The 26,990-nt window shown below is 35.5% G+C and overlaps 1 protein-coding gene across 1 annotated transcript; it reads left to right on the forward strand.

The window, feature by feature from the left end:
* The first annotated feature begins 19,087 nt into the window (after positions 1–19,087).
* Positions 19,088–26,721, forward strand: LOC112961166 (E3 ubiquitin-protein ligase MARCH11). Its single transcript, XM_026056055.1, has 2 exons — positions 19,088–19,274; positions 26,359–26,721. Exons 1-2 carry the CDS (start codon positions 19,121–19,123, stop codon positions 26,679–26,681), a joined length of 477 nt encoding a protein of 158 aa, XP_025911840.1. The 5' UTR covers positions 19,088–19,120; the 3' UTR covers positions 26,682–26,721.
* Positions 26,722–26,990: the final 269 nt, after the last annotated feature.

Below are 26,990 nucleotides of genomic sequence, written 5' to 3' on the forward strand. Positions count from 1 at the left end.
GTATATGCATGTGTGCTTTATATTAAAAATGCAGAAGTTGTCGAGTTCTGCAGATACTTCAATATGGAGGCCAGTGTTCAGAAAAATGTTTAGTAAATTTTCAAAGTTATTGCTAATGACTGTGCTCACCTGGGTGCAGGCATTTACTTTTTGTAAGGTATAACTAAAAAGAAGAAGGGGGAAAAGGCTCAAATATCGAATTGTACTTTTTAAACTAAACTATCTGCTAACAGTAGTTTGCTTATATTACTGCTTTTACACTGCCTGTAATGAAGATCCAGGAGGATACTTTGTGCTATGTACTATGTCAACACACAAAAAGAACAAAAAGGATGGTCCCAATCTTGGCCAAATTACAAAGAAGTATAAACAAAAGACAAGGGACAAGTCTATAGGGATATATAAAACCTGTCAAATAAGCAGCAGTCTCTGTACACTAATCATTTTTAACTACCATTGAGTTTTGGCATCTCAAATGGGGATGAGTTTTAAAATGCCTCTTCTAAAGAAAATAATGAAGCTTTGCAGACACCTCTTAAATGCGAAGGCAGTATGGGAGGACTGTTAGAAAATATAATACTTGTCTGAGGTAGATATCATGTACTGAAAAGAGATAAGATTCAGCATCTCAATAGTCATTATTAGAAGATAGTTAATAGGTCAGTCAAAGCGTGGAAGGACTTTAAGAGTAAAGTGAAGTCTTTTCTATTTGATGTGATGGGGAAGAGGGGAACCAGCACAGGGATGAAAGAAGGGCAATAACGTGGTCAAAGTAATGAACTAAAAGAAAATTATATTTGAAGCAGTCTTGTGGCTGCTGAGGAAATCACATTTGTCAAGAGCTTATAAAACCATGTTATAGTAATTGAGACATAAGATGAAAATTATGATGAGAAATTAAATTTTTATATGTGAACAGTCTTAGATATGTTACGTGGGAAGCATCTGCAAGTTTTAGAAATATTGTGAAAAGGAAGATCCAAACAGAGATAATAACCTGTTGTGTTATTAAAATTATTAAAATGTTTTGAAGGATGGATAGCAAATCAATAACAAATGGCAGGTAAAAGGTAACAGGGATGGAAAAATCAACACCAATTATCTGAAAGTCATGAAGAACAATATGTGAGGAAATGCACTGATAACCTATCACAGTGATAGTTGGACAGGGGTAAAGAAGAACTATTAATGGAAGACTAGATATAGACTGAGGTGAGATGTTAATCAAAGCAACAAATGGTCCTTTGTTGAGTGTCACCATTGAGCCATCTTTGCAAGTCCAATGAGGAGAGATGATATTCCTCTAAGGGTCATCAGCATGGAACCTGAAGTTATCAGGAATGAACATGGGAGATTATAGAGTCAAGAAATGAAATTGGAAGGTAAGGTTGAAGTAGAGAGGGCTTGAGTGCACAGAACCTTGGAAGAAGGGAAGGAGATTGATTTAGTTGTAGAGAATCCTATGAGAAAGCAGAGGAAGAAAATTAGAAAGAGATTTAGGTCAGAATTGCGAAAAATGGGCAAGCAAAGTTTCAAAATCTATGATTCAGTTCAGAGACTTGAAGGTTCCTAGTTTAGACAGGATTTTAACATTGTATGGCAATAATTATGCTTGTTCGCTAGTTGGAATGGGTGAAGATTGAAGTGGAGATGCAGAAGGTATAATTAATATTTGGGATTTTGCTAGAACAGTTGTATTGCCACCAGTAAACACCTCAGATCAGCTTTCCTGATTCTTTGTATGCTCATGCTTTGCTAGATGGAGCATCTGATCAGTTGTTATCTTAACTGATTTATCTTTTAAAGAATTGCATACTCTTGTAGACTCCTTCAGGAAATCTGTCATTCTAGTCAGAGCATCAGTAGTAATATGTAGGGAGCTAGGCAAGCCTCTCTGATGTTTACGTTGGTCTATTTAAGATGGGGGATATCAGTAAAAAATAAATTAGACAAAGAAGTGGTGATTATAGCATAGAGAACAGTTTTGTATTACCCTGTGGTAGTGTACTCCTTGCCTCTTTTCATGCCAATAGTGCAACAATGAAAGAACTATATGACCTCAGTTCTTCTAAAGTACTTGTCTGAGCCAGAACACTCTCTTTGCATTGTGAGTTTTGCCTGCATGACTACTTTTTCCCATAGGGTTCTTCATTTTTTATTTAATTTATTTCATCTTTCCTTTAATTTTCTTTATTTCTATATTTCTTTTTCCAGGCACTTTTATTTACATTTCAGTGAAGCCAGTGAAGAATGATTCCTTCAGCTTTTGGCCACACACTGTTTTCTTTCCCCTTTTACTTTTTTAAAAAAATATTTTTATCTATTTTTCTGGCAGTGTCTTCTCTCCAGGGCAGTGTTAAACCTCACCATTTCTGTATCAAGCCCAGTGTGGTAATATACCAAATATTGATACCCACACAAAGTATTATTTATATTATTGAAAGAAGGCTTTATACTGAAAAAATGCTCAATTTTCTGGTCTTTTATGCTCCAGATAACACATACAATTCCAAAATTATTGCTTAGTAGTTTCAGAGTCATGAACCTTACCATCAAGGTGAAATACTTTCTAACTTCATGTGTACTTAGCTACTTCATTAGCGCTGAAAGAATTTTCTTCCAAGAGCTACAAGAATCTTGAAAAAGGCAGATTCCATAACATTGGCATCCACGAAGGTGTATCTTGAGAAAATGAGAGTTAACCTTAGTATGCCTTCTCTTCTTTTATGCCAAGGAAGCTTCCTCTGCCCACCAGGGAAGAGCAAACAGACAGAGTCTACCTCTTTCAAGGACATTTTGTATACCTCTTACTGCTATAATCTGAACAATCTACAATTTACAATCTACTATAACTTGTGGTTACTCCCAGCACATTGTGTTCCTCCTCTGATGACAGTATTCTGCATCTCAATTTCAGAGCTGCTGTTTCATAAGAGGAAAAAAATCTGACATATTTTGCTTGAAGAAATAAACAGCCACTGGCTCTGTTCAGAGTATGATGAATAGAATAAGAGAGTCTTGCACTCGCAGCCTTTTCCTGCACTTGCAACACTGTCCTCCACATAACCTCCTCCTTTAGAGGCCACAAGAACCATTGAAAGCTCCAATAATTCAACGTCACCCTCCAAAAAGGATACTTTGCCTTTACTTGGCTGTGCACAGTGATGAGTTAAAATCCTCATGAGACTTAATGAGGAAGATCATTTCCTCCTCAAGCAGCACTTACAGAGTACTGTATGTTGTCTCATTGTTTTCYGGATGCTTGCACCAGGTAGTGACTTGATTAATTACTGATGCCTTCCTTGAGTTTTGTATCTGTCAAACTTAAAGGAAACATCTTCATATCATCCACTACTCAGTACACAGAAAGAAATCATCATATGCTTCTGAGGAATTTCAAAATCCTCTAGTTCAGCCTGTCTCTTTCTTCCTATAGTCCCGGCAAAAAGATCTAGAAATATGTGGAATAGTTGACTATACTTGGGAAATGTGTCTACTATGACTTACCAGGTACTTCAGTGTGTTTAGAGATTTATGGAAAACCTGCTGTGCATTCATTGAAAAGAGTTTATGGCTGTGGTTTTAGAAACTCATCTTTCCCCTGAGCATTCCCTTTATACTTTTGTAGATCTTGCTGATATGATTGCTGTGAACCTAACCATAGCAATTAGGACCTACAAGGTCTAATGACTTCAGTCTTCTAGCCTTTCAGAAGAGATGTCTTAGTTCAAAGTTACTTTCAGATGTCTTGGTGTTTAGCACGTGACACAAAAGAATCTATCTTCCTTGCACAATTCTCATACCTCAGGTCCTCATGATAACCTCCCAAAGATTCCTTTCCTCCTTGTTTGCCAACAGAGCTTTTGGACAATGGTACAGGCATCAGTTCTCTTCACCTTAAAAACCACCAGCATTTCCACTGTGCTATGTCCTCTGACCTCTAATTAGCATCTCTGAAGCATGAACAAGACGCCTTAGCTTTGCCCAAATGTTGCTCTCTTCTGCTTTTTCATCTTTCCCTAAATTTGATGATAAATTTGCCAGATTTTCCAAGCTTTGAACTATTATTGCCTCTGATATATGAATCCGTAAGGTTGTGACCTATGGTTATGGCACATAATTTGTCACTGTTCCTCTACTCCCTTCAGTAACTATGCTGACTACTGCTTTTCCAGGATTCTGACAGAAGTCAGACAAATTCTTGGGACAGAAATCCACTTCAGAAGGAGTTAAACTGTCTCATTCCCTCTGGTGATCAAAGGACTAATTCCATTCACTTTAGAGGAAAAGAGTTTTATTTAATATATTTGGGGATATTAGAAAGAAAATGACTTTAGAAAGTTAAATAACTTCATTTATAAACTCAAATTCAGGTGGAATTTTGCATTGTTTCAACGCAGTCATTAATTTGCATCTATCAAATGTTTATTTTCATTAGTAAATCAGAGCACTTTCTGAAAATTTCTGAATGTGATGGAAGGCCACAATCCTACTGTTTGTTCTCTCTGTGGCACTCAGCATCTCTCCAGGGTTTTAGAGTTCCAAAGTAGCAGCTATTTAGCTGGCTGCTAAAGAATTCTGTTACTACTTCAGATATTCATGAATATTTTCAGCTTCTAGATAGTCACTGTAATCTTTGTGGTCCCTTGAGCCTTTCTGAATTCAATTTCTGGTAAGACTTATCTTCCCTGGGATTGCTTTCTAGCCACTAKCTTCTTGTTTCTGCAGCTGTGCCCCATGACAATAGTAAAGATTTGTCTGATTCTTTCTTGCATGCAAAGCAGCATGCACCTGTGCAATTCCTTACATTAAGCTGCAAATGTGGTTCCTGAAAACTTGTAGGTGGACAATGTATCTTCTGAAAGATCATATTCTCTGATTAGCAGTAAGTATGTATTTTCCAATACTTTTGTCCCATCCATCAGCTCCTTGGGAAATGTATTTTATCATCACCGTTAATTGCAATACATGTATCTGTACTCAGCTATAATGACCTTATTGCTCCAGAACCTTGGTTTCTTCTGAGAGGAACCTGTACACAAAGGTTTTACAATTCAGGGCTGTAAGGAAGATACAAATGAAGTTTCTTTCTAAGGTTAAGGGACATCATGTTCAAAAGATGACAGAAAGCACTGTCACGGTATTTTACATATATAAACAGTTCAAGATTCCCCACTCCTTTGAAAAATATGTAGAATTATGTACTCATGGTTTACATTCTGGATTCAGTTAACATGTTGGTCAGGAGGCTGAGCCAGTTCAGTCTGGTGGACCACAAGTAGGCATTCAGCAGTGGCATTCTAAAAGCTGTTCTTCTTTTGGAAGGTTTCCAAGGCTGCTCTTCATGGTCAAGAAAAAAATATCAATCTTTCTCCTTCAGAGCTGATGCTGCCCAGTCATTCCCAGTTCCCTGACTGGAACAACTGATGAATTCTTCCCTTCARTCTCTCTTCTCCCTTAGAAGCCTCTATGAATTACAGTCAGTATGGTAACAATGGTCCTCTTCACTACAGCATAACAAAAATTGTCTGGAGTCAGTGTCAGAATATTGGCCATTTTCCTGGATCTTTTTGTATAGATTTTTGGCACATTGGGCCATAGTCAATATTCTCTACTACAGAGATGGATGCTGGATAAGTTACTAACAGTCAGCCAGGTCTGACTGGGCAAACTTATATGAAGAAGAGAATTTGGTTCTCCACCTACTGGATGTTTAAGCCGGTTGTCCCTTTGCATTCTTTTCAATAGCAGAACCAGGGCCCTTTGAAGATCTAGTTGTCTATTTGTATCTATTCCAGAGAGGTCAAAAAGAACAACTCTTTATGTGCAAGAATTCTCCAAAAGGGAAACAGGTTGTCTCAGGACTTTCTATGGGGCCAGTAAGGTGTTTTTCCAACAGTGACCTAAATTATTTTAGTCAGAGCTCAAGTCCTATTGATAGTACTGTTAAGGAATTTGGAAATAGTGCCGACTTGCTGAATCTAAGACAGAGCAATCTGAGAGCTGTTGTTCTAAAAAGAAGATTGAGACCTCCATCATATGTAATCAGTATATGTCCACAAACACAGTCACACTTTGGTCGTCTCCAGACAGTCACCTCCAAGAGGTGACTACTGTCCAGAGACGACCAAAGTGTGACTGTGTTTGTGGATATATACTTGGAAAAAAAAAAGACAATTTGCAGAACAGTATGTAGTTCTTTTAAATGTGTGTTTTCTATATATACATCTTGTACTTACGCTTCTTTCTCTTAGGTGCTTCTGGAATTGAAAGAAACTGAGGGCATTTTTATGTCTATGTGTACCACAGGAGGTGGTGTATAGGTTATGCATGACTCCTATAAGCACCATTAAGCCAAAAACATGTTTTAAGGCCTTCCAGACACAACAATATGAATGAATATTACAGTTTTTTATATTATAACCATTGCTTCTTGCAATGCTATGAATGTTAATACACAATATAACAAATCAGAAAGCTAGGTATTTTCAGTGTTCAGAAAACATCAGTTATATTGTGCAACTTAATGCAATTACTCCAAATTATTTCAGACATATTCATGATATATGCAGAGAGAAATAGTGCGTTCCTGGTATAGTGTATACACAATTAACTAAATAACTATTTTCTATTTTACAGACAGGGCCATCATATATGATAATACTTAGATATAAGTTGCAGCTCTATATAATTAAGCACAGCATCTTGAAAGTTTTCAGAGCTTTAAAATGGAGTCTTATAACTAAGTGGGTGACCAAAACCATGGCTGTCCCTACCTATTAAAAAAAAAGATCAGTAATTCAAACAACAGCTCCTACTAGCTTGTGGCTGTGATTGTGTAACAGTACCTGAAAAGATGTACCTTCAAAAGAACTTATTGAAAGAACTGATTTTTTTCATTTTTGCTGTTTAATAAATTCTTATAATTAATAAACTAAAATTAATTTATAAATGCTACTAATAACTGTAACAAGCATACACTATGTTAATATTTATAATTACAAATGAATTATGCCTTTTAATACAAAGTTAAAATTATTATATATAATGTATATAATAAAGTTAATTCTTCCATTAGGCCAATTTTTCAAGCAGCATGGTATTTCCCATATTCATTTGCACAGTCTAAAATTTTATAATTATGACTTGTCTTCAAGTGAAGATTTATTGCATATCTTCAGTGCATTCTAATTGACTTTTGGAGCAAGTTCTGTCAGATTTTGTCCAAGCAGGAACCCAGGACTGTCTTCCCCATTGTTATGTGCTGGGTGCATAATATCTTGGTATTCTTATCATCTTGTCATTTAACCTTCACCCAGGATAGATACACGTCTTGCTTAGGCAATAGACAAGGCAACAATGTTACCTCAGAACTAAGGCTCTTTTTCTTAAGTCTTTTTGTCACACTCAAAGTCTGATGTCTCCTTTGTTTTATATCTTACAAGGAAGTATATGAAATCAGGACTGTCTCTTCCTTCATGCTGTCTGTCTTCTGGATTTTCCTAGGTCACATGAAAATTCTGATCCAATCCTTGTAAATTGGTTCAGGGCCAAAATCATCAGAAGCCAATAACTGTACTCAGGGTTGTACTCTTCACTTCTGAAACATTTCATTGCCATATAGCAATAGGAGGAGGAATGGACRCTGTAGGTGCTTTTTCTCATGCTGTGCCTGCCCAAGGGTGTTCCAGAACTATTGTGAACGGTCTGATTTGCAACTGTGCATAATATTGCCGTAGGATGCAAGGGTCCAGTGAAAAGATGGTGACACACAAGCTGATTTCATATTTTATGGATTCGTAGACTTCCTGGAAGCAGATAGTGGAAAGTGATAAATACTTTGTGCTTTGAACAAAACACTGCTGGCTGTTATTCTGCAACTTATTAGCTTTGCTTATCCAATCTAGTTTGTTTGTATGTCTACATTGTTTGGCTCCAGCATACTGCCATCATTTTGTATGGTGCATGACTTGGAGAAATGCATTAATACTTAGCATTTTTTCTTCTTTTATAGTACTTAAATGATGTAGAAAAGTCCTCTTTCAGTCTTCTTTTGGTATACTAGAAACTCTGAACTCTAAAATTCCAATTATATGGCATTTCTTCCACATTTCTTCCACCCTCACATCATTTGTATGGTTCTTTTCCAGAGAAGGCCTTTCCATGGCCTTTTTTTCCAGCATCCAGAACCCATTGAAATAGGTCAGAATCAGAAATAGGCCATGATGCTTTGTACAGTGCTAATATCATCTCCCTACTCTCCCCTATGGAGGTGATGTGAATATAAGAATCAACTTCATTTGCTTTCTCTTTGGTTCAGTGAATATGTGTATATTGTATGTGAATTGGAAATGTTCCAATAAATGACACTGAAGGCGTTCTACCATAGAATATCCTAAATGCCTTGTAAATCTAAGTCATTAAAATAGTGTCTTAAGAGGTGGAAGTTTAAAACCTTGCTTTGACTCAGGTGAACAGTGGATTTGAATCAAGGTCTCTCACAAGAGAATACACCAACAACTAGGGTACAGATTGTTCTTAGGTGCACCCTTTATCTTTCCTCTTGTGTGTTTTGTAAAAAAAATATTTAATTATTCAAAGTATCAAGGAGAGAAACAATGAGCAACCAACATCTTCAGGAAGTCCAGCTAGCAGATGAAATCTGAATTTCAGTAACTGAACTGGAATGAATACTTAAATACTTTAAACAATGTAGACAAGACATCAACAAGAAGGATGAAGAGGAGATGATTCCTATGTATATTGACTGGTGTTCAGGGCATTTTTGTGGAAGAGGCTTGTTTGGTCCCTCCATGCTGAGCAATTTTTTCACATCTTTTGGTGAGTGAAATAATATCTTAAGGAGTCTCAAGCTCAGCATTTTTTCCAGGTAAAAGTATTCAAAAGTTTGGCTAAAATTTACAAATAGTTCCTTTCTCTTCCATAAGAGATGGAAAATGATCTCCAGAACCCATTTTGTTACTGTCTTTTTGTATCCAAAGAGATAGAGGGAGTTGTATAGACAAAACATGTTTAACCCTCCTAAGATGGTCATGAAAATTGTTAATACTTCCTTCACACAGCTCTCTTATAATCTTGCTGAGACTTTTACTTCCTCTGAGTAATTACATTAAATTGGTTTTCCTCAATGTTTTGTCAGGAATGTGGACCTCCATGCCATGACAGTCTATGCCTGAATGAGGTTTTTCAGTTTAATTTTACAGGTCATCTTTAGATTACAGAGAATGCAACAACCATAGTGGGCACTTTCATTTCCTCCATTCATTCATATTTAACTTTCAGATAATGCTGTCAAGAGCACAGCTAAGTTGTAATGAAATTCATTATTTCCACTAAAGCTGCAACAGAAAATGGACAGTTCCTACTTTACAATAGGAATATTTCATATTTATTTGCATACAATGATAGTTTTCATTCACAGACTTTCATGAAATACACATGTGCCCAAGGAACGTTCACAAATACTGGTGAAATAAGCTATAGAGGACTTAATTGGTTAGCCTCATATGAGTTAAAAGCTGAGCTGAGAACAGTTCACTTTTATCTTACATATTTCGCTCAGGTACATTTCTACAACCCACTGACTTTTAAACATTCCATTATGTCTTTTGGGCAGCATTTGATCCTGATAGATAGCCAATTCTTCATCAAAAGTGGAAATCAGGAATTAGAAAAAATAGTACTTGGTACAAATAGGACATTTAGCAGATTTCATATTTTTGTTTCATATGCTTTTAGGCATTGAGAATACCATATTAATTATTGTGGGATGATTCCTGATCTGGGTGTGCTCATTAGAAAGGTCAGCCTTTCTTTTGAGAATGAATACGATTGCAGTTCTTACTTTAATAGTGAGAATCAGCAGGCGTTAATGTTTACAGAAACTAAATGCATCAAAGAGGGCAGGGAGTTACTTTCAGTGTACCATTAAAACTGAACACTCACCTTCTATCTCAAAGACAGTAAAAATGATCACACTTCTTCTCAAGTCTTGCCTCATTCCCTTCATTTTTTTGGCCAGCAGCCAAGAATAACTATAATCTTACTCCAAATTATTCAGAGAAAAAATGATGTAAGATAATGCAGTTTTTGTCACAGCTCTCCTTGTGGTCTCAGATAACAATTATAACATCATTTTTTAAAAACTAAGAAGATAAAATGGTAAACTTTACTGCTTAACAGTGAATGTGCAACAAAGAGTACGATTTTAAAAGATCAACTTCTTACAGAAATGGAAGTCACCTTCATAAGAGACTGTAACCAACTGTATAATAACATAAGTGAATTGGGAGAGTTCACTTACGCTTAGTGTTATCCAGATGTTTGGAATATATAGTGGTGTTCTTTTAGATTTGCAATAGTAGGTGTGTGGCAATTTTAGTAATTTAATTCTTCTAGACAAATGCATATAGGCTTCTATCAAGGTAATGAATAGAAAGCTACTGCTGATTGTRTTAGTGACTGAAAGTTTGTGCAACTTCAGATAAAACTCCTCCTTAATAAAAACCATGAAGTTGCAAAGACAAATATTGCAGACAAAAATTCAGGAACTGATGTGTACCAGAATTTCAAACTAAGCCCTCAGCAAACTATCTAAAGATATGTTCTTAAGGCATTGCCTTATAGTACAGAGCCCACAATGGCAGCCTGTGAGAAGAAGGTAAAGTGACAATGGACATCTGCCAATACCTCGAATAATGGACTTGCTGCACATATGCCATACAAATGACTGTCATTGAACATTCACTGTGGAATCCTTGGCATATGAAGATCCTATGTCTAGGACCTCTGAGTGCTTAAGACAAACTTGGCACTGTATATAAAAAACACTTAATTAGGTATAATAATCTACATTTCTTAATTGGCTCTAAAAGAGTGTTTTTCTATCCTTTTAAAAATAGAAGTTCTCCAACTGTGAGATGACAATTTTCACAGATCTTTATGTTCTCTACTGACTGTATAACATGGATTTTGTTTTCTCTGCCAAGTACTGAATTTATTACTTATGACTGTAATGGTTGCCAATATACCAACACTGAAAAACTTAAGATTCTACTTACACTTTTATCATTCTCTTTTGGCCAGTGTATTTTTTTTAACTACATTTAGATTCCACTTGGTATAATTAAAGTATAGCAATAGACTTAAATTTTTTGTAGGATTGTATCTTTACACATACTGCTGTCCAAAACAGTGACACAAAATGTATGTTTAAAATATCAAATTAAAATAAAGGTGCTAGAAATGTAATTTTAAGTAGTTTTTGCAAATGATAGTGGAGGATATGGCAAAACTTTTGAAGGAACTATAGTATAAATTAAGCTGATTAGGACAGCATTTGGTTTCTCCTTATCCTTATGCCATCTCTTTCAATTCACCATTCTGTTTTCAGTCCTGCCACTAGACCTTTCTTTTCTACTTTGCCCCTAGGTGCTCCAGACATGAACCACTCTACTCAGCTACTTGAAGTCCTCCATCTTAAATTCACCATGCTTGCTTATATCGTGCAGTTCTGCTTTCCCCAAATGCTGCTTCTATGTCCTCTAGTTCCTTGATGTTCTTACTGATGATCAAGGAGTCTTTGCCCCCTCTGTTTGTTCACTGCAGCCACTCAAGCCCACCTCTTCATTTGACTCTGTGCAGAAAGAGAACTCCATCTCCAGGGCTAGCATGAAGCTGAAAAGCCCATACATAGGCATCATTTACCTAATATTCGGCCAGACTGATCACTGAAAACTGAAAAAGAAGACTGGTCCTGGAAAAAAACAGAACTGTGGTAGTTCCAGTCAGTTCTGTGCTTTGCTTAAGCTGAACTTTGGGGATGAATAAGCTGAAGCAGACAAATTCTCTCTACTTTGGAACTCAGCATTTTGTTTGATCTTACCTCAGAACTCTGCCAACTTACACTCAACATCAGAGAAATTCAGGGGTTGTTCCAGAGCTTAAGGTAGCTGGAGTTCAACAGCAGTCTTACAATTTCCTTTCTTGGCAACTATACACTGCATCAGGTATTACAGCAGAGATACTCCTCTAGGGTTAGTTCTGCCAGCTTTACAACTTTTTATATCACCATAACAGAATAAACAGGACTACCATATGCCAGGTTTCTCCAGATGTTCACCCCCCGCCCCCCGACTTATAATATAGTAGAATTTGAAAATTTTGTACATTTGTTCAGGACTTCCAAGTCAGAAATCTGAGATGTGTCCACTGTAAATGTGTAAGTTCTACTTAATCATGTACATGCAATGAGCCAACATTTCCAGGAAAATTAACTCAACTGCACATATGCTGCACAGATGGACTATATGTCCGCAGTAAATCTTACAGTTTTAGATGTCCCAAGTAAATACTGGTACTGCCTTCTAAGCAGGCTGAGAAGTAACATACAAGCCAAACTACTCGTATTCATGATCTGTTTGATACACAGAAAGAAAAGATAATGTGCACTATGACTATAGGCACTATATGTCTTTATAATTTATCAAAACAGGTAAGCATTAGAGGCGGACTGCAATTTTTGTGGCATTGATTCTATTAAGACATAAAAATAGAAGCCTGTAATTAAAAAACACATTTCAAATGTTTGTGTGTGTATTCAAAAATACACATTTTTATCCRATGTTTTCCAGGTTGGTCAGTAAGTTACATTCTATATGAGTGATTTCTGCATACTAAATGATGTATATAGAATGTTCTATGTGTGCCTCTTGCAAAATACATTAGAAAAATTAATTATCTGGTCATTTACACTATTAACAAGATAAGGTAAGAACAAGCATATCTGTCGGACTTAAATCACTGGGGGGTTTTTGTTTCTGTAAGAGTTTTTTTCATACATAAACAGATTGCAAATCCTATTATGCATAATAAATGACACTATTAAAGAACTATTTTTCCTGTCAGAGCTATCTAATTCTAGCAATCAGAGCAATTAGAGCAATCTAACAAAAACTTTTTGAAGTCATGTAATTGATACATCTTCAGGTTCATCATATTACATTATAATAGGTCACCATCAGGTTAGTCCCCTGTCAGCTGTTACTGCTGACTTTTATGTAAATATGTATTCCAGAATGACTAGAGGGAGCGAGAGTCTTCATTCAGCAATGTCCATAATAAGCTGTGTTCCTGAGAGGACAGAGTGTGGTATGACCTCCAACAGCTTTTTGGTTTAAACTATTTTGGTGGGTTACAAACGGGGACAGTTGAGGCATGCACACACTTCCTTTTGCTATGCTTGCTACTGTGATGGCAGCATCTGGTAGGGGACAGAGCAGATAGCTGGGACAATGATGTAAAACTGCCACATCAGAATTCATCAGAGAACATCAGTATCTTCAGAGACTTCAGTTAGAAGGGCAAAAGAATGCCTTGGACCAGGCCAGTCTGAATAGTGAAGTTCTATATTGCATTTARTTTAGGGTGATACCTACAGGACACAGTTGAATCATGAACACAGTGTGCACATGTATGCTGTTACTCCTCTGATCATGCTTTAAAATAATTTTTTTCAATGACTCCTTATTTGTTCTGGACTCAGAATCTTAGTCTCATTGACCTCAGGGTTAGTAAACTGATTTAAACAGAATGTAAATGTGGCCCCTTGTTTGTGACAACATGCTTGAAAAAATCCAGCACTAATTGCGTCACAAATTAAATAAGTGATAAAGGTATCATATAGCAAAATATAATGTTTCCCCTCACAAATGCAGGACAACCCATGTACACCTTCTATTTCATCATCTGTTGCTTGCCTTCCTGAGCTGGTACTGCCATATGTAGGAAGGCTACTGTCTCATCTACTTTGGGGAGCCATATGGAACATTCATATGTTCTTTATTAAGAATGTAAGAAAACCTGTAGTTCTACTGCAGTCATTTTTCATGTAATGTATTCTGAATACTACTTCAGTCTCAATCAATGCTTTTAAAATTACTTTTCTGCCATGCATTTTACAATAATCAATGGGCTTTTACAAGGGACCATTAAAAAAAAAGCTAAATTAATATCAATATAGCTCAAAGACGACAAGTCGTTGAATATTATATTCATCTTTATGCTATTAAGAACATGGCTATAACTGTATTAACTTTATTCTTTAGCAATTAGATCTTCAAAGCAATATGTTTCTTTCAATTTCTGGAAGTCTCAACTTAAAAAAATTAGAAATTCCTCTTGACAGAGTACTTAGAACAAAAGAGGAACAATGGTTCTGGAGTCAGCAATAGAACTACAGTATGCCATTAATGTACCAGACTCCCACCTGATTCATGAAAGGCAGACCAATGGTAAATAAAAGATTAAAAGAACCAAACATAATGAAGTGACAGTAAAAGAGAAAATGTAGGAAATTTTCAAAGGACAGAAAATAGAATGTTATATTAAAATCAGAATCTTGAATTCTTATTTTGTTTATAAAGGCTCTATCTACAAGGGAAATTTTCACCATCATTGTATATTAAAGTAAAAAAATTCATTCTTTTCAGAGGCAACAAGGACTGCAYAGTATATTGTACCACTATGGATATGGTGGGAAAGAATTAATGTGAAATGGGATTCTGTTTCACAGAAATACAAAGGAGAAAATATTTCTTTATGAGTCTCTTAGAAAAATTAGGCACGGTATTGTTATAGTTATCCAGATACAAAATATTTGAAGTTTATTTTTTAATTTCTATTTTTTCAAAGTTGTTAATCTTTCTTACAATATTTATTTTTCAGGTTCATGTACCTTAAAGAAGCCAAAATTGACAAAGACTATATAAACGTTTTCTAACTAACTGGCAAAATACTTAGCTAAAAGAACTGTTACTGATTAAAGAATGTATAGCTAGCAAATGACAAAAACAAATTAGGAAGTTATAATTTCTAATCACGAGCAGGTTAAGAGTTATGTGGCAAGTTATATGAAGAAAACAAGAAATGTATTTATGGAAATATTGGATTTAAATTAATAGGACACACACTAATAATGAGTCCATTCAATTCAGAATGTTAAATAATTCAGTCTGTAAAATTCTAAATGCAATTTCTCAACATTAACTATAATTAGAACACTTTTGTTAACACTATTTTTGTGACTTCATTATGGTAAGGAGTTAATTTGAAATTAAAAGATGAAGTGATTATAACAATGTATAATGGGGCATGCAATGAGGAAAATGGTCAGAATAAATCAAATAAGGCTTAAATAGCTTTTGATACTATAAACAGAATTTTAGTCTTAAAAAAGAGTCTTTTGTTCCTAAGTATTTGTCTCCACGTATACTCACACATACTAGCTACACTGTGCACAGGACTTTGGATAAAAGAAGGCAATGTGACCACAACTCAGGTTTCTCTTCGCAAGTCTTGTTGTGAAATGGAATTCCACCAGAGGACACAGTCCTACATAGTTCCTCTCATTGCCTAATGGCCAGTATTTTCCATGGCTAAGTAAAGGACTAACCTTTTCTCGTAACTATGGAATATCTTATTCACTATGGGAAGAATGTGTCTGTCTCGTACTAAATTTTAATATATTTGTCTTTTACAATTCATACTTGAACTCAACAAAAGTTGTGGGGAAAAAAATTATGGAGTTAGGGGTGAAGCATTAATTTCCCAACAGGCAATCTCAGACTAGGGGTTCTGAACCAAAATTGATTTTTTTTGTTGGAGGAAGGAGGAAGCTTTATGGGTTAAGATAAGCTAGCCATCAGGGACATCTACAATCTTCTTGCCATTAGCACTAAGAAGGGACATATCCAGAAACCAGAAGGTCCCCAAACTGATCACATCTTAGAACCTGATACCAATCATGGTGAAGAATTAACTCCATCCACATGGTCATTCATATGGTGTTGGGTTTTTACAGCAGACTGCTTGGAATGACAAGGCAAGTTATTGGCTTTGCATAAAACGCATTGGGCCTCTTGAATGCCTTCTATCTTACATGCACAATCCTTGCTCCTCTATATACTGTGGGATCTCATTAATGTTTAACTTTCAGACTACATTAATACCTTTCCTAAATATATACCTATACCTTTCCTAAAATGTGTAAATTGTGATATCAATATCATTTGGTAATTGCTGACCTTCATACTGAGGAAGAGGGAGTCGTTTCTTTTGTAGAAGAAAGGCAGAAGATATCACAAACGACAAGGTGGCAGAGTAACAGAAGAAAACATTGAACCCCCCCTTTGGGGTTCTTTGCACTCTTTTATCTGTTCTTTGGTCTTTAAAAGCAAAGAAGGTAGGAACTGCTATCTGTGGAAGGCTTGTGCATGCTCTCAGTAATTGCAGTGTTTCCCTTTCCTGGTTGATAGCATGCTAACATGCTGAATCTTTGGACTTTCTGAGCTTACTGAGGTTGAGAGACTCAGTTACTTGCATTCTTTATAGGCACTTAACTCATCTGATCAGGAGAATAGCAAAGTAACTAGAACACATTCTCGAGAAGATACTATGAAGAGGTGAGGATCATATCTATGTTTCTTCAGACTTTTCAAGGTCAAGCTTTTCTAGAAAGAAAAAGGTTGGGGAAAGCCAACAGAAGCCCTCATGAGATCCTTTCGAGGCCTTTCATAGAGAAAGATCATAAGAGTGGCTGATTCTGCTTGAAAGTGGGAGATAGGAATAGAAATTGGCATGTCAGGCAATTCCAGAATAAAGGGTGGTCTTTTTGTATTTGGACTGCATGTACATTCATTATTCAACTATGCTACATTGCTTATCCCAAATGTTTGGACTACTTTTCCTTTTGTTGTTCAGTGACATCTTTGAAGAATAACTATGAATAATCTACATTAAAAAAAAGGGGAATTCCAAATAAGCTAAAGTGAGTTTATGAAATAGGAACTTCTACATTTCTGAAATTACACTGTGAAAGATTTGCTGTTTATCTCAGGTATATAATATTTTTTTAAGTTTATTGCCAGCCTCTTCCATGAATTTGACAGTTTAATATTTTGTGACAGTTAATACATAAAACTATATTTTACTTCATGTAAATGTACTTTGACTTCAGGCATTCTGAACAAATTTATTATGGGTCTGTCTCACATTGATAATGAAGGAAGACAGGAAAAGGTACATAACCAATAGCATTTTTGACAGTTTTCTGCCAACTCACACTATGTGGCTTCTGCTGAGAAATGAAAAATAATTTTTCTCATGAACATATTATCCCTATAGAATCTAGAGAGAATTCTATGGATTTCAGTCCTGACATTCAAGTCCTGTATGCAATTAGTATCTTAGTCATGACAAGCCCAGACTTTTCTRTCATGTATCACTTGTTACTGACCGTGCTTAATCTTATAAAAAAAATTCTAACAAATGAACTGGTAGTCGCTCCACTATAAGAAAGGTATCATTTAATTTGAACTGCCCCATTCCAGCATCCTAAGTTTGATGAAATGGATAGTATGAGTTTAATAAGTAACTATAAAAGGATAATATTTCAAGATACACAATTTACAAATTGGTATACAACTATCTTTTTGTACTGTTATCTTCAGAAGGCTGCAAAATGAGAAGACAAGCAGGAGTAGATGTGCAAATTAGGCAGCAGTAGAAAAGCTAATTAAAAAAGCTGAAAGACAGCAGATGGGGAAAGGACCTCATTGCTCAGCCAGGCTCTCCAGAGTAGTGCCTGGTGGGAGAGAGAGCGAACAGTCATAAGTTGAAACAAGAGAGGTCAAGACTGGATATAAGGAAAAGCTTTTCCACCATGAGGACAGTCAAGAAGTGGAAGGAGGTTGCCCAGAGAGGTTGTGCAGTCTCCATCCTTGGAGGTTTTCAAGATCTAACTGAATAAAGCCCTGAACAACCAGGTCTGATATCATGGCTGACCCTGCTTGGAGCAGAAAGTTGGACTAGAGACCTCCTGCAGTCCCTTGCAACCTGAATTATTCTATCACCTATGGTCATACAGTACTGAGTACCCAACTGCTGGGAAAAAGAAAAAGCTTTTTTAAAGGAATGGTAGAAAGGAAAAAGTATTTCCAGATGGGAAAGAAGTAATAGAGCTCTTAGTTCAGTAGTTCTTTCTCCACTTCTTCTGCATAGCAACCCTAGAAGGGGGCAGCCATATTCAAAATTAGGAACAGGAAAGATATCAGTCTAAAAATTATACATCATACTAGTGCTGGAGTAGGTTATGGGACTAGAATGGAGAGTCTGCTAAGCCAATTTAGGCAGTGAATCAGCCAGGAAAGACCATACATGATAGGTGTAATTTAGAATGCTTTTTCCTTATGCTGTGTTTTGCTTTTGTGACTCTTTGTTATAATGAAATTTTACTTCTATCCTTATCCTGACAATTCAGTAAGTGTATTCTTTTATATTTAAATCTTGTCACATCATAAATCTGAGTCACTCACACACAGAGGATACAGCCTTCCTCAGAAAAGCAGACATAATTAAGGTGCACTGAAATGAAACATGCATGTTTCCTATGTTCAGGGCTCCTCCAGAGTTTTCAGATTGCTTCCATACAATGATGCAAGTGTCTGTATGTAGACTGCTAACACTGATTTATGCAGAGACATGCAACTCCCTTGGTATGCCTGGAGGTAGCCTGGAGCTTCTTGATGAGCATCAGGAAAGTGAAAAAATGGCTTCAGACTTGGAGGGGGTGAGATGAGAAAGAAAGTGTCACTTTCAACTTGTCACACTGACATAAAGGTTACTTAAGATTGTCCTCCCCACATTGTTTTTGTTCTGTCCATTATCATACAAATGTGAAAGGCTATTCCTGAGACTAAATATATTTTTGCCTTTGCATTCAAAGCAAAAATAAAAATAAGGATAACTCTTCTGAAGTTCACAGCTAGATGGAGATGACAGTGATGCCTGGGGGGTTGGGGAAGCAACTATTAGTTTCACTTTAACTAAAAGTGAAATAGTTAAAAAAAGTTCTGTAAAATTTCAGTATCAAGAATACTAGTAAAGATCTATGAAGATATGTACAAATATTAAAATAATTCTTGATTTCAGGAAAAAAGTGGGGTGGAATGTACGATCACAGAAAATAACATATTTATCTTATACAACTTTGTTTCTCTTTTAGTGGCAAAGCATTACTATAACACTGGTTGAGAAAGTGCAGATGGTTGCTGTAATCCTAGGATCTCTGTTCTTAGTAGCAAGTGTGACTTGGCTTCTATGGTCAGCCTTCAGCCCCTATGCAGTATGGCAAAGGAAGGACATCCTTTTTCAAATCTGCTATGGAATGTATGGTTTTATGGATCTAGTATGCATAGGTAAGCTCAAAAATGTTAAACAGCACAGACTGTGGTTTAAGACTATGACTATCTATTTTTCTAATTGGTCACTCCAGTTCTTTGCAGATTTATTCTCAGTTGATACCTTTGGCAAATACTACTTTTTAGAGTGTTACAAATACTGCAAAGAGAGAAGAACCAAAGAGGCTTTACTCAGAATAATCAAAGCTTCCCCCCAAGATGTTAGTGGTGAGAACAGGATCGGTTTAGATTACTTGAAAGTATAGATAGCTAACAAAGCTCAAGAAGTTAAACAGGTGAAAATAACAAAGGCTTTACTAAAAGAACTAGTAAAATTATGTGCTATCACATCTCCCCCTGCTGCTACTTTGCATCAGATTGTACCATTATCAAGCACAGAAGAAGCCCTTGAGGATGTAATCAAACTATACATCCAAAACTAAGATGTACGGACTTACACAGATCACTGTGCTAGTAAGAGAGAAGAATAAAGAAGGCTGGCATGAGTTGTTTGACCATCATAAACACATATGAAACACTAGTGCTAAGTATGATAACTTACTATACTATTAAAAAGTCTCAAATTATTTAACTTTAGCTGCAGTCTTAGAAAGGAGAATGCAATTTATTGCAAAGCTATTTTGACCAGTTTTGAACTATCTGAAAATATACAGATCCAGAAACATTTAAGTAGAAAATTTTTTATTAGTTAGTAAACCAACTTTGATTAAATGTTAGAATAGCTGCAATTAATTGTGGAGAGAATTTAATAACTTGGAGCAAACAACATTAAACCATCTTCTTAGAAATGCAATTCCAAGAGAATCCAGAGGTCAAATACCATATCATGTTTGATTTGAGATTTCTGAGTGATAAATGTTGATGTTATCCCAATCTCATATATGGCAGTTCTGAAAGACAGTTCTGAATTCTGCTCACTAAGGTGCAAAGAAACAGAGTGATTCTTAATATCCAGGCTTTTGCTCCAACCACAAAGTCATATCATCTTTTACTGACACCATTTCATTACAGTCAGAGCATTTATTTATATTTCAGCTGGATCATTAGTTCTATTTATTTTATTATTTCTATAAGAGGAGCCCATTCTGGAATATTTTACAGCACAGGCTTTCTTCTGTGAACCTAAGCCTTCTTAGTCATAAAAATGAACTGAACCTAGGTCTCTAACTCTCTGGACAAGTACTTGGGTTTTAAATGAAAAAAAAGGGGATCAGCTACATGTCCTCTTAGGTGCTGATTTTTGAATACCACTTGTTCCTGCTTAGCACTTAATTTCTGATGTTTTTGCTTTTGTTAAAAAAAACCCCTCTAAATAGATACAAAAGTGTTTTGCTTCAGGCATATTAAACTTTTCATTTAAATGGAATTCCAGCTGTGGCATAGATAACAATTTTCAAAATTTTCCTTTATTTTGGATTAACCAGTTGGAGTAACCAGTTATTTCAAACTATTTTAATTTGTTTCCATGTGTTTGTTCAAACAGCTTAATCAAATTAATCTCAAAGCTAATTGAGACTGTCCGTAGATGAACAAGTAAAAATTAGTGAATTCATCTACAAAAATAAACTATATTAAGGCATGGCTTCAACAGATTGGTACATGTAGCCATGTGCCTGCCTTCCAAGCCAGACAGGGTCAAGCCCCTTCTGGACTGGAAGCTACTGAGCTAACGTGTACCAAACATAGCCATGGAGCTTCTAGCCTGACTGGCACCAAGCAGTAGCAAAGTGGATGTACAACTATATTCACCCAMCAGATAAACTGACCTGTCTGTAATTACATAAATGCATATTTTACAGTCATATCATAAATAATAAATCTGATATTTTTATGTTACTTTACCTGAAACTGACTGTGATTAAATATATCACTGTTTGTGATTATTAAGTTTAGTGCAGGTGTGACTGAACAATTTACTAAACTAAATCCAGAAATTCAGAAAGCTGTACACAGGCAGCTTGGTAACTGTGTAGAATTCTGCTGATTCAGATTCATTCAGCCCACTCATTCTGCATATATTTTAAAGTAATCTTCTGCATTCTGTAAGCTTGTAAGAATAAGAATTCTTGTAACTTTTGAGAATATTTATTAATATATTCAATTTTATATTTTAATTTCATCATAAAGTGAGGGCTTTTAGACTGAGAAAGCATTTGAATAAAGTTCCCTAATAGATGAATGTAATGTTTATCCTGGAATGACTTAAAAAACACAACACTGTCCATTATGCTAATGATTTTCTGAAGGCATTAACATATGATTTTATCATTGCATATTATATATAGTCTCTTATATCCTACAGCTTGTAATGCTTACAGCCAGCCACAGTTCCCACTCAATATTTCCTCTGCTATCATTTCCTCCTTTTGTAGAAAGTCATCCATGACTTTCTCTGTCAGTTAGATCTTAGTCTTACAAAGGATTTGTGGTGAGTTAATACCAACACTACTACTAGAATCTGTTTATTTCCATGAAAATCTATGCATGTGTAAGGATTTGCTTTAGCAGCACACATTTCAAGACAAGTGCTTGTTATTGGTGGCATGACCAAGTATTCCAGCTGCCTTCAGTTATGCCTACCTATAGCTTTGCATAAACAATATAAGTATTTTGGCCATTTGTAAAGTGTAAAAATCTGTACTTCTGAAGTGTTTTGTTGTGGCCATTTTTAAAAGCAGTTTGCTCACCGATAATGACATATTTATGTGTTCTCTTTGAAAACTTGCACATATTAATTTCTATTTTTCCAACGGCTGATTTATATTCCATAGGTAATAGATGGTTGTATTCCATAGGTAACATACCACCCACTTCCTTATGAAGTAAATTATGTTTAACATATACTTTAATTCCTAGTCTTGTTTTTCATTTTACCAAAATAAATATCTCAGAAATTACAGATCACCAGTACTCCATTCCAGCATACATATTTTATTTGTATCAGTTGTCTTCCTCATTCTACTCTAAATTCATCCAGGATTCTAATCTCTTCCTAACAGGATTGTCTTTTTTACTTATCAGTGTTAACCCAACAAGTCTCTAGTTTGTGTATTTCTTCACCTAAACTGGGCATAAAGCTGTTCTCTTCAAATATTGCTGATGTAGAAGTTCTCCTAAGGCAAACCTTGACCATTTTAATCAGGTTACCTGTTATAAATCCAGAGCTATGTGCAGTGGTAGTGGTAGAATCAGAACATCCATGTTAGGATTACCAAAGGCCGTGAGTTGATGAGTTAATATGAAAGGAATGAATGATCTAAGCCCCTTATTTAGACACTGAAGGACAGTACGCTGTCTTTGCCATTCTATTTTGTAGGCCTAACAAYTATTTCTCGTAACACTGGAGTCATATTATTTTATATATTTGCATTGGAAAGCAATCATAACTTTAGTCATAAAAGGTTTCAAGGTGGACAACCCCCCTTGCAAATAATAACAGCCCAATTGCAATCCCAGAACAACTGTGCAGTTTCCCTAGAGCCTGAAAAGCAACTGTAACATTGTACTGGAAATGTGAGTGGTGCTAGTACTACAGCAAGGGAGTAAGAGATGGGAGCCAATGTGAGGCATGGATAAAGCTCTGTTAAAGCTTCTCTCCCTGCCCAGGGAATTTGATGCCTAGCAACATTTTGCAAGTTGTAAAATTGTACAAGCTGAATTTATAACTAACCCAACTAACTGCACTTAGTATTTCTCTATTCAGAAAGCCTTCTTTCATGTTTTATCTAATTCTAAATAGTTTAGAAAGAGTTATATTGCTGTTTTTAGAGTGGATATGTTTCACTTCAATGCTTTCATCAATTTCCTGATTTTTTTTTTGTCTTTGTGGACCTAGATATAGAATAGGATTAAGAGACGGCATTTTTGTCCAGTGATAGAGGCTGTTTCAGAAAAGTGTCTTTTATTCCCCAGTAAAAGTCTGTGATGTCTGCAAGGCTTTTTKAAGGCCACAGATTTCCTCTAAATTCTGGACCTGCAAGAAATTCTAATAATGTCTGCTTCTGGAAGGACCATTCCTAAATTACTATAAGTTAGATCAGTGTGGTAAGACAATATTGGAGCCTAATACCACATCTGAACTATGAGGAGTTACCTTCGCGTAAAGACATTCAGTATGAAAAATTTCAAGTATCCCTGTGACTCAGAATAAGAAACCCTTTGGACAGTGCCAAAGAAAGAATCTCACAGTACTTTGCAATAAAAGAAAAAAAAATATAATCCCCCCGAAACCCAATTTTCTGGATCCCACTATACTCCCTACATCTTAGAAACAAATCCTGAAGACAAAGCCTTCTCAGAGCCTTACGACATTTTGATGGGTCCATCAGCCCAAAACTCTGTTCCTAGTAGATGTTAACAGGACAGAACAACTAACTACCAAATTCTAACACTTTCTCTTGGGATCGTTTGGTTCAAACAAGGTATTCTGCTGATCTGTACTTTTTCCCCAAGCCTAGGATTGTGCAAGTATGTTCTCTGTGCTGTTGAAACCATGACATCTGGAACAAAACAGTATTATTTCTCTGCTTGAAAATACCTTTCAGAAGAGATCAAAGATCTATTGGAATTATTTTGCCTCTTCTATATAGGTCTTTTTGAATCTGTAGTTTTACCAGATGGGAAATGAACCTACTTTATAAGAGGGAATTATGAAATTACTCTTTCTCTCATTAAGCATTGCCCAATCTGATAACTTTATTTCAAGCCTTGCAATATTTGATCCTTTGTTCCATTTTAAAGAAAATCTTCTCTTCCTTGCCATCATTGAGAAAAGATTGAAAACATAATTTCAGTAAATTTTGAAAGCTCAAAAAACAGAAAAAAGAAGTGCTTAAAAAACAGTCCTATGATTTTTTTTCTTTCACAATTTTGGTTTTTTTTGACAGTTTCAATGTACTTTACATACCCAAATGATTCTTTATCCACTGCTTTCTTCTCTATTTCAAAATATGTTGCATGTTCAGGTTGCAATGGAGAGCAAGCAGGTATCAGAAATCTTTATATTGGGGAAAATGGGTTCTCTCAGTTTTGCTTCATCACAGTCTTGAAGGAAATGGGGCCAGACAGTACTATGATCCAGTGACAGAAACAGGGAATGCACAGGTATGCTGTTACCCCTCTACCATTCCACAGAAAATCTAACAGGAAAAAAAAGTGATCTTAGTCACAGTAATAAAAACATGACTTGTTTGATTTGTAGATTAATCCTTTCTAAGACAATACAGACAGTCCGATGGTGTGTTTATGTATTAACATGGCTGCTAAATATTTAGAATAGGTTGCTTTATTTATATCTGAAAAGATGGAGTTAGACATCTTGCAATCAAGAAAATTTACCACTAAAATGCTATGTTGCTACAAAACAAATTTACAATATCTAACATTTCATTAAGTTTATATTGTCTTAGTTCTACTGCATTGAATGCTTCAATAATTCTAGGCAACTTAAAAGGCTTACAGAGTTGCAATATTTGCTATCATGCCCTTCTGAAAGCAATCTTTGTGTTTCTCCATCTTTAAAAATAATGACCTTTAAAAATGTATTAGAATATGCATTCCTATCTGAAAATCATTGCACTTGAATCTGAAGCTTGCTATTCATATAAATGTTTTTACCATCATTTCTACCTATATCATCTTTCTTTGAATGCCTCATTTCTGGTATCATTTAACTCTGCTAAGAGTCCTCAGACTCTTAAACCACAAATTCATTCTGTAGGAACAGATTTTATAAGTCCCTTAGCATACAGAATTATAGCCTATGGCATCATAGATTATAATATAGATTTTTGAAATATATAGGCACATTTTGGGTAAGAAACACACTGGACAAGTAGTTTATAAATGTGTTTGGCTAGGCAGGCTACTCTCCTCCCAAAGCAGGGAATCAGAGACAACATGTGATGTTGCTCAGAAACATACAAATTGCCAGGCTTTTTGAGAAGAAAAACCTAAGAAGAAGGCTGAAGTTTCCTGAGACTCCTCAATAAATCCATATTTGAAATATTTATACATGAAGAATGTGCATGTATATGTGCATATTTATATACATAAATATATATATATACACACACATATACATATGAAAAACCATGAGTTTCATTAAAGTTAACAGAATTGCTTGCACGCTTACAGTAAACAAATACTAGCTAGATGGAAGCAGATTGTCTAGTCAGGACTCCAGATAATCTATATTTTGCTTGAAGGACATTTTAAAAGGTTTCCTCAATTTTTTGCCTACTGAATTTTGAAGAGAAAGAATAAGGCCTATCATCCTTGCCATCCTTATCATAGTTAATAATGACATTTATCTCTTTTTTCTTGCTCTACTGAAGCAAGAAAGGGAAGGCATTCTTCTTATAGCTGTTTCAAGTTGTCATAAACCTTCTGTGATCCCAAACTGAACAAAAATATGAAAACAGTAATATTTGTTTGTAAGGATTTGTACAAAACATGCTACAAAACATTCTTAAATCAATTTAAGACCATCCTGTCCCTTACAATAGATCTCAACTTACTTAAAGATCTAGTTAAACCACTACAAAGCTACAAAGCTACAAAACAGTATAAAACAGTATTTAAGCTGTATTTAATGTGAACAAGGTTCACACTAACTTAAACAGTCAGTTTACAGATCTGCTGGCAAAATTGATTTATATTGGTTTACTTAAACCCAAATACTTTATTCAGTTAGGCACTCTCAGGTGATGCCAGTATTGGCATATGTTGAGTTTACATTTGAAAGGATTTTGTTGCTAATTATGAGGGCTAGGAAATTTGTGTAAATTTTGGATTTTGATTAACTATATGAGGGAAAGGTTAAAAATGATTATAAATATACATGTACACTAAATGCCTGCATGCTTTTCCTCCTAATCTTAAGCACATGAATAGTGTTCATATTGCATATGTATAATTTATTGGAATTATCAGTTGCTAATAATTTAATGAGCTCTGCTTAATTTGACAGCAATTGCCAGATTCAATACCATGTGGCATTATGAAGTTACATCTTTATTTGCTGTCGAAATGGTATCCAGTGACATTTTGTACAAACTAATAAATCTTTTCTTAATTTCAGGACTGATAGTACATGAAGGTGCATCTGTTTATCGAGTATTTAAGCGCTGGAGGGCTGTCAATCTACACTGGGATGTGTTAAATTATGATAAAGCTACAGACATAGAGGAGAGCAATCGAGGAGAATCCTCAGCAGGAAGGACATTGTGGTTACCACTGACTGCATTTAGAAACAGAAATTTAGTTCATCCAACACAGTTAACCTCACCAAGATTTCAGTGTGGCTATGTATTGTTACAGCTGTTCAACCGTATGCGACCTCAGGAAGACTCATCAGAGGATAACAGCTCTGGGGAAGTAGTGATGAGAGTGACCTCAGTGTAAAGATTATGCTCACTGTGCTACACAGATAAGGATAATGTGCTCTGATGTTTAAGGACGTTGGAATGTAGTTACAATGAATGGTGAAACCATTAACACTTGAAAAATATATATACACATTTTTTAAAAATTTAATGCTTTTTATATGATCAGCTAAATCACAAATACATTTTTCTGAAAAAATGGTCTCTTGCTTTTTATATAGTCTGGTTTATTAGATCTTTTTGTCAATTTGTACCTGAGGTGTATATGATATAATTTAATTCTTAGGTCTTTGAATGATGAGGAAACTCATTTTTAAGTAAAAATATA

Source organism: Apteryx rowi, unplaced genomic scaffold (genome assembly GCF_003343035.1).
Source record: "Apteryx rowi isolate R43461 unplaced genomic scaffold, aptRow1 scaffold_1298, whole genome shotgun sequence".
NCBI lineage: Eukaryota > Metazoa > Chordata > Aves > Apterygiformes > Apterygidae > Apteryx > Apteryx rowi.